Source organism: Megalobrama amblycephala, linkage group LG20 (genome assembly GCF_018812025.1).
Source record: "Megalobrama amblycephala isolate DHTTF-2021 linkage group LG20, ASM1881202v1, whole genome shotgun sequence".
In the NCBI taxonomy this organism is placed as follows: Eukaryota; Metazoa; Chordata; class Actinopteri; order Cypriniformes; family Xenocyprididae; genus Megalobrama; species Megalobrama amblycephala.
Genome location: NC_063063.1, coordinates 15,697,607 through 15,718,471, shown reverse-complemented (window position 1 = coordinate 15,718,471; position 20,865 = coordinate 15,697,607). Strand labels below are relative to the sequence as shown.

Here is a 20,865-nt window from a genome sequence, read left to right as displayed (position 1 = left end):
GAAGAGAGAAATTAGGGAGGGTCAGGAACGGAGAGGAGTTAGGCAGGATCAGAAATGAAGGTGAGAATTTAATGGATTTAAAGTTTGTGAAGTTGCATACCGATCCATTGATGCAGGGCACATCATCATAATGCAGAGCGACCCCTGTGGGGCAGGCATAACCATTGACCGGGTTATCCAGGTATGGGTTTGGAGAAACTGCACGCTTACTGGTGAAACTGAGAACACAAACATACATTACATTCATTACTACATATACAAATGTCACAAAGAGAACTCCAACTCTAACTTTAAACAGTAGTGTTGGGGAAGATGCTTCAAAACTGTAGCTTGACAAGCTAGTACTTCAAACTACAGTCAAGCTACTATTTAAAAAAAAAGGTAGTTAGCTATACTAAAATGCATTAGCAAAATATTTTAAAATATACACTACCTTTAAAAGTTTGGTTAGTAAGATTTTTTAATGTTTCTGAAAGGCTGCATTTACTTCAAATCAAAAATGCAGTAGAAACAGTAATATTGTGTAATATATTACAATTTAAAACAACTGTTAATATATTTTAAAATGTAGTTTATTCCTGTTATGGCAAAGCTGAATTTTCAGCAGACATTACTGCTCAAAAAAGATTTCTTATTATTAAACAGCTGTGCTGCTTAATATTTTTGTGGAAACTGTGATACGTTTTTAATGAATAGAAAGAAAAGAACAGCACAGCATTTATTTGAAACAGAAAACATCTGTAACATTATATATGTCTTTACTGACATTTTAATCAATTTAATGTGTCCTTGTTGAAAAGTATTAATTTCTAAAAAAAAAAAAAATCTTAAACTTTACCAAACTAAATATTTCTATAAAAGAAAATGTATAAATTAATCACAGCAAAATTCTCTAGGAGGAAATAAGAATGAAGGTTTTTTTTTTTTAATGAACATATCTCGGCTAATGAACTCTCTCCAAAATGATTCAGACTTTCAAATGCTACATACTGTTTGAGAAAGAGAGTTTTAGAGAGCAAGTATATTACCTCAGCTCACTTGGCTGTAAAGCTATGTCTGCAATACAATGTGGCATTAAAAATAATAATGCTATACTGCTACATGTTGGAAAAAAGGTTACGAAAATGTAAAAATATTTTTAGCAATACTGGCTTCTCACCAAAATGACTGCTTGGCCAGTTGAATTACATTAGCAGTGGTCTCTACGTCAATGTAATCGTAGTGCAGTGCAGCAGGATCTGTTGTGGAGCCCGTTTCGGCCAGTAAGACCCCCAACCACCTTCCCATACTCTCAGAGGATGAGGCCTGACGGAAAAAAAGAGTTAGGGAAGACACAATTAATGAGTGTCAGTGGAATATGAGACAAATAAAGCACTAATCTAAGCAACCTCTGCAAATCCACTCTACACATGATACAGTACTGACATCATTACGAGAGCCAGCCAACCTAACCATCCATCTAATCCCTGCCCTGAGGTCCTGTCTCAGACACATTAATTGCCCCGCAAGAGCTGAGGGATTTGGCCTGTACCTCCAGAACAGCAACCTCCTGTCCATTGCGCAGCAGACGGAAGGCGAAGGGATGTTTGGAGTCCAGCCCTGGAATGACCTCACACCCCCGCAGCGGCAGAGAGGCCATGTGTGTCTTCAGATCTGCCCGGTCTTTGTGCAGCAACAGCTGGTTGTCTTTTAGCTGGCACCAGCGCTCTCTCCAGCGGTTATTGGACAGCACGTTCAGATAGCCTGTTATTGAAGGATTGGGCCGATAGATTTATATGACAGCCAAGAGACACACAAGCAGTATGGAAAGTTGTTGGTGACAGGGGTGTGGGGGGGGGGATCAATATGTAAAAAATTGCAGTAGAATTACTTTTTCATACCTTTTTTTACATGAATATTTTCGGGAAAATGGATAAAAGGGAAAAGAATTTTGTTGGAAAAGAATTCTTTTACAATGACAAGTCTAAAGAAGTCTAAAGTGTAATAAATTCAACCAAATCTGAAATCAGTTCAACCATATCTCAGAACAAACAATGAATATACACTACCATTCAAAGTACGTCCATGAAATACCTTCAAGTTACATGTCACTAACCACAACCTACACATCCCAGCATAAACACTCATGATAAATTATTTGTTATTAAAGGGTTAGTTAACCCAAAAATGAAAATTCTGTCGTTTTCTTACTCACCCTCATACCGTTCCACACCCGTAAGACCTTCTTTAATCTTCGGAACACAAATTAAAATATTTTTTGTTGAAATCCAATGGCTCCGTGAGGTCTGCATAGGGAGCAATGACATTTCATCTCTCAAGATCCATAAAGGTACTAAAAACCTATTTAAATCAGTTCATGTGAGTTCAGTGGTTCAATATTAATATTATAAAGCGACGAGAATATTTTTGGTGCGCCAAAAAAAAAATAAAAAAAAATAACGACTTTTATAGTGATGGCCGATTTCAAAACACACCTTCAGGAAGCTTCGAGCATAATGAATCAGCGTGTCGAATCAGCTGTTCGGAGCGCCAAAGTCACGTGATTTCAGCAGTTTGGCTGTTTGACAAGCGATCCAAATCATGATTCGATATGCTGATTCATTATGCTCCGATGCTTCCTGAAGCAGTGTTTTGAAATCGGCCATCACTATATAAGTCGTTATTTAGTTTTTTTTGGCGCACCAAAAATATTCTCGTCACTTTATAATATTAATATTGAACCACTGTACTCACATGAACTGATTTAAATATGTTTTTAGTACCTTTATGGATCTTGAGAGAGGAAATGTTATTGCTGGCTATGCAGGCCTCACGGAGCCATCGGATTTCAACTAAAATATCTTAATTTGTGTTCCGAAGATTAACGAAGGACTAGGGCTGCACAGCGATTAATCGCGATTAATCGGTTGCAAAATAAAAGTCTGTGTTACGTAATATATGTGTGTGTACTGTGTATATTAATTATGTATATATAAATACATGCACATACATGTATAAATTTAAAAATATATACATGTATAAATAAATATACATATATATATTTTAGATTACATATAAATATAAATATTTTATATATAAATATTTTTTTTTCTTAAATATATACATGTATGTGCATGTATTTATATATACATAATTAATATACACAGAACACACACATATATTACGTAACACAGACTTTTATTTTGCAACCGATTAATCGTGATTAATCATTGTGCAGCCCTACGAAGGACTTACGGGTGTGGAACGGCATGAGGGTGAGTAATAAATGACAGAATTTTCATTTTTGGGTGAACTAACCCTTTAAACATCTAAATTCACAAACCACTGTTCATTTTAACAGAGAAGTAAGCATTGGCTACTGCATGCGTGACGTGATTTGGCATGGCAGAAAGCATGTATTGAGCACTCCCTTTATAGTCACAAAAAAGCTGTCGCTCATTTTAGTTAATTGTGATCTCACAAAGTTCCGTTATAATCAATGAAGCTGTCTACGCTACACAATGAATCATTTATTTACATCATGTCTACATTTCATATGTTATAATGAGATACACAAGCATGCAGAACTCAGCACTGAACAAAAACTAAAAAACAACAGGTGTGGATTCAACACCTCTGATTGTCTATTGCATTCAAGAAATAAACAGATATGTTTGGAATTGGCTACATTGTTCTACACTGCAAAAACATGCTGTAAAAAGAAACCTTTGATGATCTCCATTGCGCAAACACTGATAAGCAAATCAAATATGTTTCGCCAATATTTTATTATTATTATGGCAGATTTTTCATCTAAATGAATCAGAAGCAGCAGCAGGCAGGGGAAGACTAACAGTTCGTGTCCACTGGCACGGAACAAGCGGAGCAAAGTGAGGATTTTCAATTAATGCCTATGGAAGTTAAGCTTCACGATCACGCAGTGAATTGTAGAATTGACAGCGGAAACGGAGAAAGTGTTGAGAGTGTCAAAAGGTTGTGACTTCCTGAACCTCACAATGATTTGCTGCCTCCCGCATTTTTTGCTTGATATTTACATAATGTCGAGAACTGTCCAACCTTGTTTCTCATGTCCACGGTCAAGCAACTGTCATCACTGAACATACACTGTTTAAAATTTTGGGGGCAGTAAATTAAAAAAAATAAATAAATTGTTTTATTCAGCAGTGATGCATTAATTTGAAAAAGTGACAGTAAATACATTTATAAAATTACAAAAGAATCGTTTTCAAATAAATGCTGTTCTTTTTTAACTTTCTATTCATCAAAGAATCCTGGAAGTAACGGCTGCTGAAAATTCAACTTTACCATCACAAGAATAAACTCCATCTTAAAATATACTAAAATGAAAACATTATAAATGGTAATAATATTTTACAATATTACTTAATTCACTGTATTTTTGATTAAATAAATGCAGCCTTGGTAAGCATAAGAGTCTTGTTTCAAAATCATTTAAAAAGTTGTTCCATTCTCAAACTTTTGAATAGTAGTGTATATAAAATGGTATTGCAACCGCTCACCACATGTTGGGACATCCTCCTCCGCTGATGAGGTCTGTTCATCTGTAGATGGTTTCTTCTTGCCCAGGCTTATGATTTTAGTGATTTTCTTTCCAGTCACACGTCCCACAGTGCCTTTCTGCTCTGATTTAGAGTTCTTCTTGCCTTTGGCTGCAAAAAAACACAAATTAGTGTCAGAGAGTGAAATATATGTATGGGATTTTATAATGTAATATATTATACAGATATGCTAGATATCTAAAAACCCATTGGTGTTGCAACTATAACAAGAGATCGGTTTGGAAAACATTTTGTTTGTGGGATGGATTTGGTGGGAAAAAGACTGAATTATGAAAAATGACAAATGGCAATCTGTTCACTTTAGAATGTGTAATTTAGGCCAGAGAGAAAGAGGTTGAACTGACAATGACTGGACACGTCTACAGAATTATAATCTAAATCCTAAACAGTGCGTGAAACCGATTCCACTGTTCTCCAAATTGTTCAGATGCTTTTATCCGAGGAGTGTGGTCTGTGATTATTGTAAGAAAAAAAAAATCTAGAAAAAGCACTGAAAGTGAAAGGACACTGGACTGGGTTAAAAGTGTAAGAAGTGTACAGCACAACAAATTTCATGCTTTTCTCATTCTTGAAAAGGTCTTTACTACAAAAGCAGCAAACAAGGACAAAGAATACATGTAAAGAGACTGTGAAACTCTTGCTCTTCAGAAGGTCTGACTTGGTCCAAGCTCCACTGCAGAAGATTACATCTTAGTTGGAGACTCCTTTAATTAAAGCTAAGCCCATCTGAACCCAGAGTCCTCTAAAGTTTCTCTGTCTCTGTGCAGCAGCCTCGGGCATGAGGCAAAACCCAAAGTCACAGATGCAAAAACCATTGGCCCTTAAAGGACCTATACAGACATAGTTCTCTTTATTTTATCATGAGGGAAAATTCTGCGATCAGGCTAATATGATTTCACAGCGTCTCAGCGCTTACGACAGCTGAAATCTGATTAATCTGCCTGGCTCTTTTCAATTTTCTTCCATCTTTCATCAAAGAGGTGCAGCAGTTGGCTGCTGGTGTGATGTAAGAATATCTAAGGTGCTTTCAAACAGACACAGAAGAGATCAGATAGAATGGTTTGAGTTTCTGCTGCCAAGAAATGCTACCCTAAATTTTTTGTTATAAAAAAGATTTAATCTCATTTGCGATCCTTTAGATACCCTCACACTTTTAGAGGAATTATTACAGGAGTTACTTTATCTGTAGGTTTTATCAGAGGTCAGCTGCTGTAACTCATATGAAAACAGCACAGCAGTTGCTGCGGCTTGTGGCTATGATGCTGAGCTATCAATCATACGGGTTTGCAGATGCAAAAGTCTTGGAATCCACTCAAATTAGGCAATTCTTCACCAACAAGTCTGAGGCAAGGCAGTCTCAAATTGAAAAAAGAAAAAGAAAAAAAGAAACATTTCCACAGACCTGAAACAGATGTCCTGAAAAGTTCAATCCCAGATCGAGACTGCATGGTGTAAATACCAGATAAATAATCCTATTAGATTATTTAAGAAGGGTCTCCTTGCCTTGACTTTGGCGTTGTTCGAACAATGCAGTCTTTCAAGTCAAATAAACATCAACTTTATAGGATTAAATTTATTAGTGCTTTTCAGACTTAGAGTATACTTCATGAATCAAAACACTAATAAATAATAGCTTTATTATTATTTTTAAAAAAATATATTGTATTGACAAATCAATGCTGAAAATGTTTATAATTATTATTATTATAAATTAAATATCCCTGAATCAACCTAAATATTATGTGTGTGTGTGTGTGTATAAATATGTATTGCACGATTGTTTCATTGAAAAACAAAAAAACTAATTAGATCAGGTAGAAATAGCTCCTTACTTTTTTTTTACGGTGTATGACACAAGATAACTCTCCCTTTATATAGAGAAACTCTGTCGTCTCCAATGATATGGCCCAAACAAAAGGACTAAACATGAAGACTCACCTGGATCTTTGCCATCTGAGATGCCATTTTCATGGCAGGGCTCTCCATCTGAACTGGGTCGATCGCAGGACAGCTTCTGCAAAACAACAGTAAAGTTATGGATACACTTGCAGCTACAGAGAAAGCGTGCATTTTATCAGGAGAATGGATACTGAACCGCACAAACAATAGGTGGATTCAAGACACACTGAATGCATACAAACAAAGTGTATGGAATACTGAAGCCCATATGCTTAAATCTCTGCAGTCTACCCAAACAAAACTCATAGAGCATCTGTTTAGCATTAAGTGTGAATAATTAGACTAGGCTCATGCATGCTGTGCCAGTTTTAAAGAGTTTTAACATTAAACCTCCTTAGATCTGTCTTAAAAACAACACACACACATAAACAAGTGTAACATGCACACGCTGCAAAAATAATGTCACAGCATAATGCATACTAAAGAATGTGTTCTTAAAAAATGATAAGATCACATTTCCTCCCACACCTATTTAACCTTGCCAGCAGCACACATCCGTGGCAAGATGGAATTTGGTGCGCATATGTAGTTTTTATAGCCCTTCATGCCCTGGCAGCAGAGCCACTGTGCAGGAATACAGAGAAGAGGCGCCTGTGCAGGGTACTGAGGTGTGGTGAAGCTGGCAAGCATGCAAACCGACACACAGTCTCACATACCTGCATGTAGGTAGACCTGCATGTACGCTGCAGGCATAGTAAATCCACACACACACACACACACACACAAATGTACTTCACATAAATATAATTAGTAATTCACACCTTTTCCAGCTCTGCTTTGTGAATAGGGGAACCAGAGCCAGCACCATCACAGTCCACCACTCCATTTCCATTGGAGCAGACTTCCTTCATCACCTTAAAGAGACCACAGAACAAAACGTTAAAGTGCAAAACAACATGCAGAAATTCAATATTTCTCAATTCTCCATATTTAAGTGAATGAGAATGCTTGTTATATAGTACATAAAGAAATACACTGTGGAGAAATCTTTTCGTGTGATCACTTTCTCAAAGAAAGTCATAAGAACAATCACACATCATACAAAAAATGACATTGACTAGAGAAATTTTCCAAGAATTATTAAAAATAAGAGTGATTTTCTAGCAAATATATTTCATTTTATTATTAATTATATATATATACACACACACACACACACACACACACACATATACATACAGTGCTCACCATAAATGAGTACACCCACTTTGAAAAGTAACATTTTAAACAATATCTCAATGAACACAAAAACAATTTCCAAAATGTTGACAAGACTAAGTTTAATATAACATCTGTTTAACTTATAACATGAAAATAAGGTTAATAATATAACTTAGATTACACATTTTTCAGTTTTACTCAAATTAGGGTGATGCAAAAATGAGTACACCCCACTACAAAAACTACTATATCTAGTACTTTGTGTGGCCTCCATGATTTTTAATGACAGCACCAAGTCTTCTAGGCATGGAATGAACAAGTTGGCGACATTTTGCAACAGCTATCTTTTTCCATTCTTCAAGAATGACCTCAAGAATGATCAGGAGCCACTGAATCACTTTCACCCTGTTGTTCTTCAGAAATCCAACAGTGACCTTAGATGTGTGTTTAGGATCATTGTCATGTTGGAAAAGGGCACGGAGTGATGGTAGCATCTTCTCTTTCAGTATAGAGCAGTACATCTGTGAATTCATGAAGCCATCAATGAAATGCAGCTCCCCGACACCAGCAGCACTCATGCAGCCCACATAAGGACACTGCCACCACTATGTTTCACTGTAGGCACCATGCATTTTTCTTTGTATTCCTCACCTTTGCGACGCCATACAGTTTTGAAGCCATCAGTTCCAAAAACATTTATCTTGGTTTCATCACTCCAGAGTATAGAGTCCCAGTAGTTTTCATCTTTGCCAGCATGGTCCCTGGCAAACTCTAGGTGGGCATTTTTGTGCCTGGGCTTTAGGAGAGGCTTCTTTCGTGGACGGCACCCATGCATGCCATTCCTCTACAGTGTACACCGTATTGTGTCATGGGAAATAGTCACCCCAGTTTGGCGTTCTACTTCTTTAGATAACTGCAGTGAACTTGCATGCCGATTTTCTTCAACTCTTAGAAGACGTCATCATTAGAAGACGTATCAGAAGACGCTCATGTCGAGGTGTAAACTTCTGTACCGTGGACGACCTGGACGTCTCTGTGAGATGGCTGCAGTTCCATCTTTTTAAAATTTTTATACCTCTTTTGCTACAGTATTCTGACTGATAGGTAAAGCTTTGCTGATCTGCTTGTAGCCTTCACCTTTCTGGTGTAAAGAAATTATTTTCTTTCTCAGGTCTTGTGACATTTCTCTTCTATGTGGTGCCATTGCTAACAGCATGAAATGGGAAGGGGTTTTTAACACCCTTTTATAGTCAGCTGTCTGCTGGATGAATAATTAGACTCACCTGTGGTTGAATTCTTGTTAAATTAGACATTTGTAGTCTAAAATTTAGCTTTGCTCGAGAGACTTTCAGTAGTTTTGCATCACCCTAATTTGAGTAAAACTGAAAATTTTGTTCTGTAAGTTATATTATTAACCTTACTTCCATGCTATAAGTTAAACAGATGCTATATAAAACTTTTTTATATATTTGTTTTTGTGTTCATTGAGATATTGTTTAAAATGTTACTTTTCAAAGGGGGTGTACTCATTTACGCTGAGCACTGTATATAAAAAGAAATAAATTAGACTAGAGCCATTTTTACAACTTTTCCAAGACTTAAGATTTTATTATTTTTCATGATTTTTCCAGGCCTAAAAATTGCAGATTTCCCATGGGAACCCTGGAATAGTCGATCAAAAACTTTTTTTTTTTGCTCCCAGTCAAACAGCTGCCACAAACTCTCCACCACCTCCACGTTCTGCCATGCACATGCGCTCAAATGGATTCTGCACGTCACATGCAGTTGGAAGTGCAGCTGGAAGGCTGTTACATGCGTCATTGCTCTCGTGGCTGTCTATGCACTGTGCAGTGGCTCTGTGTGAATGAGATATCCAGAGATCTCCAGACTGCACAGACTCTTCGCCGCCACATAAGAGCGTGACCTCACATTACCTGGGGGTTACATCCAAAAACCCCACAACCAGTGGTGTCGAGTGAACTAGATGGATAAAGAGAGCATCACAAAGAGAGGCGCTCACCTTTACACACCGTCACACCCTCTTCCCAATCTGCCCCCATGCCAAAGACCAAATATATAACCAAATATCCTTTTTGTTGAGCTCCTCTGAGCATCGTAACTTGACGCAGCACGTTGGGGTTTGGCAACCATTTTACATAATTGGGCTCACGGGAAAATTGCAGGCTGTGGCCTCACTCTTTGGCTTTAACTGCAAAGAAGTGGGTTTCTGGGATACGCGCAGTCAAAAAAAATGTTTTGCTGTGCTAATGTGCCCTCATTAGCATTGATATTTTCATATAATAACTACTGCATAAAATCCAACAAAAAAAGTCAAAGTTAAAGGTCAAACAAACTTTGAGTTATGAAGCAAAACTGCCACAATAGATAGTGATGGGAAGCAAAGCCAATGACAAGCATTAATTAAGGGCATAATTAACAATTTCATAGCAATTAGCACACAAAGACACACCGAAGTAGCTAATAAACAAGAGGAATAAAACCATCAACATCATTCAGTGGTCACGTTCATTTACACACACAACAAAAACGAATACACTCCGTTTCTTACCATTCTAGCCCAAGGCAGTGGAGAGTCAGATGACAAAAAGAGAGAAGAAAGAAGAACGAAGGGAAGAAGAAAGACAGAAGGTGGAATTTCCCCAGGCCTGTCCAAAGGATCAGAACAGAGGAGCTACATCAAATAGAGAACTAGTCGAATAAAGACTGGAAGAGAGAGAAACAAAGAGGAAAACAGTGCCGAGGAAAGATACAACACTAAAAGAGAATTAAAAATGAATCATGGAAAACAACAAGCTAACATTTTCCATAAATAGATCATTAGCAAACTGGATAAAGCATTAACGGACCACAGACGCCTCTGGGCTTCTATAATGATCCTCGATTTTGTTTGAAGACATGAAGTATTCCATTAAAGGCTAAAAAAGTTTCCTTATCACCTTATATTCCACAATTTTTAATACTCATCTAATGGCTCCCATATAAAACCATTTATTTCCACTTTTAAAAACTGGTTACAACTGAACCAGAGTAAAACTCGGCCACAATCTGAAACAACCTCATCTTGTTAATATTCAAATAAGTTTCAGTGAAATAAATAATTAATTGGGTTATTAATGACCTAATATCTAATGATTTAATCTTTAGGGAAAAAATGACATTAGCAAGAAAAAAACTTATTTTCACTTATTTAAAAAAAAAAAAAAGAAAGAAAGAAAGAAAGCAAATGCACTCACAATGAGCAATTCTGTTTTCTATATTATATATTAGCAATTACAGCTAGAAAAATATAAACTAGACTAGAGAAATATTTTATCACTTTTCCAAGACTTTTAAGATTTTCATGATTTTCCCAGGCCTAGCAAATTGTAATTCTACTCTATTTCCCATGGGAACTCTCCAAAAGTCGATCAACTTTCTTTTCTCCCAATCAAACAGAAGCCACAAACTCTCCACCACCTCTGTGTTCTGCCATGCACAGTGTGTGCATGAATGAAAGACAGTACAGAATGTGAGTTAAGTCATTAACTTTTTCTCTGCTTCAATTGTAATTCATATTTTAAAAGTGGAAATAAATGGTTTTATATGGGAACCATTAGAATAATTATTTAGGAGAATTAAAAATAGTGGAATAATTCAAAAGAGTTTCAGTGGAATAAATAATTTACCAGGTTACAGTGATCCAGATCTACATTGGGTATGGAAAGTATTCAGACCCCCTTAAATTTTTCACTCTTTGTTATATTGCAGCCATTTGCTAAAATCATTTAAGTTCATTTTGACAGAAAAACACAGAATTGATGACATTTTTGCAAATTTATTAAAAAAAAAACTGAAATATCACATGGTCCTAAGTATTCAGACCCTTTGCTGTGACACTCATATATTTAACTGCTGTCCATTTCTTCTGATCATCCTTGAGATGGTTCTACACCTTCATTTGAGTCCAGCTGTGTTTGATTATACTGATTCGGACTTGATTAGGAAAGCCACACACCTGTCTATATAAGACCTTACAGCTCACAGTGCATGTCAGAGCAAATGAGAATCACAAGGTCAAAGGAACTGCCTGAAGAGCTCAGAGACAGAATTGTGGCAAGGCACAGATCTGGCCAAGGTTACAAATAATTTCTGCTGCACTTAAGGTTCCTAAGAGCACAGTGGCCTCCATAATCCTTAAATGGAAGACGTTTGGGACGACCAGAACCCTTCCTAGAGCTGGCCGTCCGGCCAAACTGAGCTATTGGAGGAGAAGAGCCTTGGAGAGAGAGGTAAAGAAGAACCCAAAGATCACTGTGGCTGAGCTCCAGAGATGCAGTCGGGAGATGGGAGAAAGTTGTAGAAAGTAAACCATCACTGCAGCCCTCCACCAGTCGGGGCTTTATGGCAGAGTGGCCCGACGGAAGCCTCTCCTCAGTGCAAGACACATGAAAGCCTGCATGGAGTTTGCTAAAAAACACCTGAAGGACTCCAAGATGGTGAGAAATAAGATTCTCTGGTCTGATGAGACCAAGATAGAACTTTTTGGCCTTAATTCTAAGCAGTATGTGTGGAGAAAACCAGGCACTGCTCATCACCTGTCCAATACAGTCCCAACAGTGAAGCATGGTGGTGGCAGCATCATGCTGTGGGGGTGTTTTTCAGCTGCAGGGACAGGACGACTGGTTGCAATCGAGGGAAAGATGAATGCGGCCAAGTACAGGCATATCCTGGATGAAAACCTTCTCCAGAGTGCTCAGGACCTCAGACTGGGCCGAAGGTTTACCTTCCAACAAGACAATGACCCTAAGCACACAGCTAAAATAATGAAGGAGTGGCTTCACAACAACTCCGTGACTGTTCTTGAATGGCCCAGCCAGAGCCCTGACTTAAACCTAATTGAGCATCTCTGGAGAGACCTAAAAATGGCTGTCCACCAATGTTTACCATCCAACCTGACAGAACTGGAGAAGATCTGCAAGGAGGAATGGCAGAGGATCCCCAAATCCAGGTGTGAAAAACTTGTTGCATCTTTCCCAAAAAGACTCATGGCTGTATTAGATCAAAAGGGCGCTTCTACTAAACACTTAGCAAAGGGTCTGAATACTTAGGACCATGTGATATTTCAGTTTTTCTTTTTTAATAAATCTGCAAAAATGTCAACAATTCTGTGTTTTTCTGTCAATATGGGGTGCTGTGTGTACATTAATGAGGAAAAAAAAAATGAACTTAAATGATTTTAGCAAATGGCTGCAATATAACAAAGAGTCAAAAATTTAAGAGGGTCTGAATACTTTCCGTACCCACTGTAGAAGTTAGAGGGAATGTGCTTTTTCATATTGGGAATGAGTCCCTACGCACCCTTGAGTTGTTGGGTGTACAGTATGTGCCTGAATGAAATACAATACAACAAAACCCTTCGAGCTAGGGTGGTTTCTGTTTATCCCAAGCAGAAATCAATTACTCCAGTATGTTTTCAGTACACACGACACCTGACCAAACAGTGCTGAGCTATGCCCCCTTCCTAAACAGCAATTATGGCTGTTGTTGCTTTCCTGAGCTGTATATTTGCACAATCTGATGTCCACACCCATTTGAAGGTGCTGTACAGCTCACTGCATGTGCCTTCCTGCCCGCAAATCAATAAACAGAAGCTCCTCACCACATGGAAACATGGTAACGGATTCAGAAAATCTCTTTTTTGTGTCTTTATAAATGAGATGGTTGCAACAAGTGATGTCTTTATAAACAGAGCCACCAGAAGAGTGATGGACAGCGATGAGGGAAATGCTATTTCCATCAATCGTCCGTTGACTGCAGCTGGTTTTGATGATCTTTGTACAGCATAAGTTGCTTTCAGGTTATAAACTCAAAGATCCATCACACGAGAGCCCAGAGACTTTCACGAGCACTTTTCTTAATGTTTGTGAAAAACAGATGTGGAGGAAAACAGCTTTAAATAGATATACAGCTGACTATCAAAGTAGCAAGTTATCAACATGTGCAATCTTCAGAGCAGTTAAAGACTAAAATCCTAAAATCCTTACAACAAGAAACACTTTTTAGAGGTTAGGCTCATACGAAACATGCGCATGAAAGTGGAATGAACTTTAGGCGGACATAAAATATCAAAATGTACTGATGTGTTGTAGTGCTGGCCGAAAACAAAGATGTAATAGTATGCATAATACTGTATTTATTATGCACAAAACCTCACACACCCAACTGAACAGCTGGACCTGAGGATTGCTACTCCTTGTTTGTTTAACATCTATGCTGAAAAGACAGACATTCCCATGCAGTTCACCAGAAAAAAAAAACTTGCTGGTCGACAGCTGGTTTCTAATAAGCTACTCCATAACACTGCGCTGAAGCCTAGCACTGTTTGAGCTGTGCTATGGTTACCTTTAGCCACTCTTCGGCCTGTTCTTTGCTCTGTACAGCAAGCACCAGAGCATCAGCTCCCTGATGGACGATCTTCAGTTCATGCTTCTTTTTCTTGCCGTCTTTGGGAATGTGTGTGATACTGCAGCCAGAAAGGAGGAGCTCCATCTGTGGAGTCTGGTCTTTAGACGACTTGTAGCACTGACAGAAAGAGAGAGACATATTAGATAAGCTGTTTAGCCATAAATATTTTCCTCTGAAATCATTTTGTTTACTCACTACAACATAACCTGAGTCAAACTAAACAAAATCGCTTAGAAATAGAGGACATGGGAGAGTGAGTAAATAATGTCACCTCGATAATCAATCTCATAATTTTTGTCATGTGAACACATATTTAATGTATTTATCAATGTACCCTTTTACGTGACAAGTAAAATACATTTTATGGAAGAGCAAACCTTTTCAGGATTAAGAATAGAATTACCAATGTAGAAAAACATGGAAACTGTTTGGCTAAACATTCATCATTAATTATTGAATAAAGCATTTTTCCTAAAATAATAACTGTGGGGTTAAGTGTGCCAGATTCTTTCCATCTCAGCATATCAAATTAAAGTAAGTTTTTCCTACAAATCCATTAAATACTTCTAACAAATTGTTGAATTTTTTTCCACTACATTTAAATATTCTGAATTTTGCAAATGTTCCTGATTGGTTTATGAAAATGTGAATAATGTGTCACAACACAAGACCCTAGAATGGGATTTCAAATTGGTAAAACAGTCAATTGTTCCCATTCAGTCAGTCACGTTCGACGTTACTTCAGACTGACGTCATGGGGTTTGCCCGGGAGCCCAATCACCTCCAAGTGGTAACAAAATGCGCCAATGAACATTGGCTAGTAATATTTGCATGCCGAGTCACAAATGGGTATAAATAGGAGCGGCATACTCACTTCATTCATAATTTGCTTTGAACGTCCCCAGAGTAAACCCTGTTCCTTCCGTCCCCCTCAGTATGGAGGACTGTCTCTCAGGTTTACATGGGGCGCTGGGAAGGTTATGACAGTGTGACGACAGTTGCCAAAAGGGCACGCGACGGCTTGACAGCATCTGCGTCTCCAACACTTGTAACACGGTTCAGTGGCTGTGGCGCTTTCCATAGGGACCCCTTGACCTCAGTCCAACGTAACATCGAATGTGACTGACTGAATGGGAACGTCTAGGTTACTAATGTAACCCCGTTCCCTGAAGAAGAGAATGGAAATGTTATGTCCCCCTGCCACAAACCCTGAACCACCGCTGAATGGCCGGGATCCTGTCTCAGCTCCTCAGCAAAACATGAATGAAGTGAGTATGCCGGTCCTATTTATACCCGTTTGTCCGGTTAGGTGTGACTTGGCGTGCAAATCTCACTAGCCAATGTTCATTGGCGTGTTTTGTTACCACCTGGAGTTGATTGGGCTCCCAGGTGAGAACCCATGACATCAGTCCAACGTAACGTCTCCATTCCCTCCTTTAGGAAACGGTGGTTACATTATTAACCTAGATGTTCTTTTAAAGTGGCCAAGTTGTGTGATAACCACTTTTGTTTATATCTGTGTGTGTGTGCTCACCAACAGTTTGTTGTCCTTTATGACACAGAGCAGTTTGGTCCACTGTCCGAAACGTTTCTTTCGCAACAGGAAGGCACAGATTCGCGCATCTTTCACCAGGTCCATGGAGGCCTCCTCAGATGGCCACTGGTGACGCATCTTCTGCCCCTTCCCGTCCTCCTCTTCCTCATCATATGACTCATATGAACTGCTCATAGCATCGAGTCATAATCTGAGAATACAGTTGGGACTCAGATTAGACTTTATTGAAATATTTCAAAAATATTCTGGTCTTTCTTAGGTCACAGATGCAGTTACAGTACTGTCATAAAGTGATCTTTATAGTGTAACTGTCCTTACTAGAGGTGATGTACTCTGGTGCTTTCCCAGGGCCTAGTGGAACAGCTTCCTCATAATAACCTTCAGGAAGAGAGGAGCTCGGCAAGGGAGGAGGGCCATTGTCTGGAGGCTTTGGGACGAAGAGAAAGAGAAAGAGAGACAGAGAAAGTGGTCAGCTCAGTCATTCAGCCTCCTGGATTACAGTGTTCATTTCTGCTTTTCTAAGAAATGTGAAGAAAAAAAAAATCAGCTTCACTGGTTCCAATGAATCCAAGCTAATAATATCAAAACTGCTGAGGCATCATCCATCTTATCTGAAGTGCATCTTAGAGGTCAACTGTTCATCCTGCACTAAGATTATAGTGGGGCCGACATAAACCAATCACAGGCCTACAGTATCAATCTGTGCCAAGAGGAAAAAGGTTATGTTAACAAACAAAACTGTCAGAGAGAAAAGAGAGAATTTATGGTAAAAGAGCAGCTGGTCATGATAAGTAGAAGAAAGAAAATGTCTGAAGCTAATTTCTGAAACACAAACAAATCAAAAATAGTAAACTAGCTGCAAAATAGAAAGCAGAGTGAGCTACAGATCAGAAAGATGAGAATCATAAGGCTGCCCAGCAAGTTCTGGAAAAAGAGTTCAGGGAGGCGCACCAACAGAAGTGTAGGCACCTTACTAAATGTAAGTCATCCGGCCAAATTTCTGTCTGTGTTTAAACAAAAACAGCTGCAGTATATAGAGGTACACCTAACAGCCTATCACTCATTTAGTTTGTTGCAATGCAGATTATGTTCCTAGTGTGCTGCCTACGCAGGCAGCCTTTTACATCATCACAGACAAGTTTCTGATGCCAAGACAGTACCAAAAGGTAGACGGTGTAATTATGCTGCCCTCTAAGACACTTTCTTTTGGCTAAATTGCTAGGGCAGAGAAGGTAATCCCATAATGCATTGCAATGACCTCCGAGCTAGGGTGAAAAAAAAACATTCAAGATGACAGATTTATAAGAAAAATCTTTTAAATATAAATTATAAACATAATTTATTTTATTATGAAATTTTTTTTTTTCATATGTACTTTCATTCTTATTAAAGGATTAGTTCATTTCAGAATTAAAATTTTTAGAATTTTTTTATTTTCTAAATAAAAAAAATAAAATTTAACCACAAATGCTTTAACCACATCTTGCACTAGCTCTGCGATGCACCATGCATTATGTAATCACAGTGGAAAGGCAGAAGTACCGCGGTATGGCGAAAAACTCATCTCATTTTCTCCTCCAACCTCAAAATTGTCCAACATCGTTTTACCTTTTTTTGTAAAGGCTGTTTGACTTAGTCTTTGCCCGATTGCTTTGTACACACTAACTCAGTACTTCCACCTATGTCACGTGTGGTGAGACCTTTCCAGTGAGATTGCATAATGCGTGGCACATCACAGAGCTGGTGCAAGACGTGCATTTGTGATTAAAAAGTTTATAATTTTTATTTTTTTAGAAACTGACTGATCGTTTCACTAGATAAGACCCTTATTCCTCGCCTGGGATTGTGTAGAGCCCTTTGAAGCTATATTTAAACTGCAATTTGGACCTTCAACCCATTGGTAGCCGTTGAAGTCCATTATATGGAGAAAAATCCCTGAATGTTTTCCTCAAAAACCTTAATTTCTTTTCGACTGAAGCAAGAAAGACATAAACATCTTGTATGACATGGGGGTGAGTAAATTATCAGGAAATTTTCATTCTGAAGTGAACTAATCCTTTAAAGCAACACAATGAATTAAGAGTTTTTGTGTATGTAGGGATTCAAAAATCTGAAAACGTGTTCATACACATACTTTTAGGATGAAATCTATGCTAAGCTTTCTACACAAGGCCCCTGGTGTCTATAACCAATGAGCACACTATAGAACCTCATTAGTGAGTGAGTGGGATTGTTTAAAGAAAGAAAAAGAGAAAGGGAGATTGTGTGTATATAAGCGCAAATGAGCATGCATGTGTGAGTTACAATGTGTTTAAGACTGTCTGATTTGGGCCTTGGTTGGTTGGGCCCTGCTGGCAGCACATGTGACAACCTTGTGTTGTCATAACGACACAGGCCCTCCAGAGCCTCCCTCATTTCCCAGGCTGCATGCAAACAATTATGGTTGATGACAAACTCATATAAACGCTTTTCATTTTCCTTTCCCCCCTGTAACCCATGGAAAGTCTGTCCTGATTTCTTTTTCTTTCATTTTAGTTAACAGAAAGCACTGCTATTTTCCAGTGCTTTTCAGGTGGGGGGAATTACAACACATTTTAAGAGACCAAAGGACCAATGTTCACAGTTGCCACCTGGCACACTTTATCACTATGGTAACCTCAATATAGTAGAATGGTAACACAGAACATGAACAACTATTTACATTACAAAAACACTGCAAAAGGACTGCTCATGGAAATATACTGTATAAGGAAAGTTAAAACAGACAGGAAAGAACCGTACAAAAGATGTTTCCTCAAGCTTTCATTGGTGCTGAGTGCTTTACTCCATTTTCCTTTTAGGTTGTAACTGCAAGACCTTCTACATTCAGAAATTACCAATAACAGCACAGGTTAATGCTTTTTAGACTATTTATGTTGGCCAGAACGGCATTTTTCAACATGGCCTAAATTTTCTAATTTCCCCCTTAAGTATATTACAGTATAACAAAAAACTGTCAAATTGATTGTGTGTTGGGCTTAACTCAGTATTTACTCTGGTTCCTTAGGGTTTTCATTCACATGTGTAATCAAAACTACAATAGAAACTAATGTTTTAGCGTGACCTCCTGGCAAATTTGAGAAGGGTGTGTTTGAGGTCTGAGGTAGAGGAGGATACTTTATCTCAGTGCTAGTCATTACAACTTGGCTTTAAATATAATGAGGACCAGAACATGCAAAATCATTCATCAGTGTGGGTGGTTAACATTGTACATATTGTAAATGTACGTCTGCAGACATGCATGTCCAAAACAAGACTTGGCTGCTCCATTCTTCTAATGCAAGTTCTGCTCTGATCTTTCTTATGTTTTCTCTGACCCACTTTTAATAATGCTACAGAACAAATACAACTACAGTACACTACCATTCAGAAGTTTAGGGTCATTGTTATCTTTAAAGAAATTAACACTTTTATTAAGCAAGGGCACATCAAACTGATCAAAAGTGACAGACATTAATAGTGTTACAAAAGATTTTTATCTCATATAAATGCTGTTGTTTTGAAATTTATATTCCTCAAAGAACACTAAAAATGTATCATGGTTTCCACAAAAATATTGTAATACAAATATTGTGATATAAAATCATCAAGCAGCGCTTAATTTTTTTCAACATGGATAAAAAAAAAAAAGTTTCTTGAGCAACAAATTATATTAGAATCATTTTTGTAGGATCATGTGATTTGAGTAATGGCTGCTGGAAATTTAGCTTTGCCATTACAGAAATAAATTACATTTTAAAATGTATTAAAAAGAAGAAAAAAAAGTTTAAATTATAATGATATTTCACAATCGAAATTTATTTAAAAATACTTTTTCAAAAAAATGCAGCCTTGGTGAGCATAAGAGAGTTATTTCAAAAACATTTTAAAAATCTTACTAACCCCAAACTTTTGAACAGTACTGTACATTGTTGAAAAGTGGGGGAAAAAACAACGAAATATGCAAAAACCAAAAGGGCAAAGAGCGGTTTTTCTTTTATGGTTATCATTTCCAGTCTAAAAGTTTCCCAAATACAGAAGTGCTATTTATCAGTTCCTTCCATCCCATCAAGCCATAAACTGCTCAACTAAACAAAGAAGACGGCTATGTTACTGCCTGTTATGGTTTCGGTTCATCGGGGCATCTAAGCCCGGAGGGAGGACAGAATTCCAGGCAAAAACTGCAGTATGAAGAGTCTTGCTGAAGCAGCGTTCCGTACCAGAGCCGCTCAAGTATTTTTAGGCATAGTTCCACCTCTGGTCTGAGCTGGAAATCTGTATGAAGCATATCTGCACCTAGAAGAAGAAGAAGAAAAAAAAAGTGCACTTCCACCCATTCATGCAACATCTAGTCCATCAATAAGTCTGTGCTTATGTATAAAGATACATACTTGACCTACATTTCAAATATGAGCTCCAAACTTCACACTCCCTTTCCAGACCATTTCACCTCACAACATGGTGTGTGGTGTTATTTTGTGGTCCATGATAATTCTGAGTGTTAGCAGACGTCTGGGCCAGTCTGGGTCTATTGTATTGGGACTGCAACGCAGGTTAGCCAGGAAAACGCACTCAATCAATAATTCAATCATTTAACCTTCATATTTCCTCTTGTGGCCACCTTGATATGCAGTGTATTCATGCACACACTTGAACACTATTCACGCACAACAACTCAATCTCACTTACACACACATTCACGCAGTGGAGTTGGGAGGTTTGTGTTCCTACAAATGGTTTTCCATGTGTTTTGGAGAATCTTTTCATTCTCGACTGGTTCTTCAAAGAAACTTTCCAGCAGTCCCACACAAAAAGCAGCTGAATAACTGAAAGCTCATTTTCCCGAATGAAATGACTATATAAACTGTCACTTGCCATAACCTATAAAAGATGTTCTGAAGGGTAGAAATCACCATCTGTATTGGTATTTCCATGGCAACGGACAAAATGCATTGTTGTGCATGAATCATAATTCATTTTCCTCCTTTTGTCCATGACACAATAAGGGATTAGGTCATTGCATTCCAGACTGCGGTTAACCCTCCTTAAAAGGGAGGTGGGGGTACAGTAGAGCCCTTCGCTTTAGCACAACTGAATCTTTGGATGTCCACTGTTTGCACTGTGGGC

The 20,865-nt window shown here is 38.1% G+C and overlaps 1 protein-coding gene across 2 annotated transcripts in view; it reads right to left on the bottom strand.

The window, feature by feature from the left end:
• Positions 1–20,865, bottom strand: part of afap1 (actin filament associated protein 1) — a 40,175-nt gene that overhangs the window by 5,191 nt on the left and 14,119 nt on the right. Inside the window, exons 4-12 of one of the 2 annotated variants that reach the window (XM_048170475.1) lie at positions 16,029–16,147; positions 15,700–15,901; positions 14,103–14,282; positions 7,301–7,393; positions 6,519–6,594; positions 4,521–4,670; positions 1,532–1,743; positions 1,160–1,305; positions 101–218 (exon numbers count right to left, since the gene is read on the bottom strand). In XM_048170475.1, the coding sequence (XP_048026432.1) occupies positions 101–218; positions 1,160–1,305; positions 1,532–1,743; positions 4,521–4,670; positions 6,519–6,594; positions 7,301–7,393; positions 14,103–14,282; positions 15,700–15,901; positions 16,029–16,147 (1,296 nt within the window). Of the gene's footprint in view, positions 1–100; positions 219–1,159; positions 1,306–1,531; positions 1,744–4,520; positions 4,671–6,518; positions 6,595–7,300; positions 7,394–14,102; positions 14,283–15,699; positions 15,911–16,028; positions 16,148–20,865 lie in introns of both variants that reach the window. The other variant, XM_048170474.1, reaches the window with a different exon arrangement.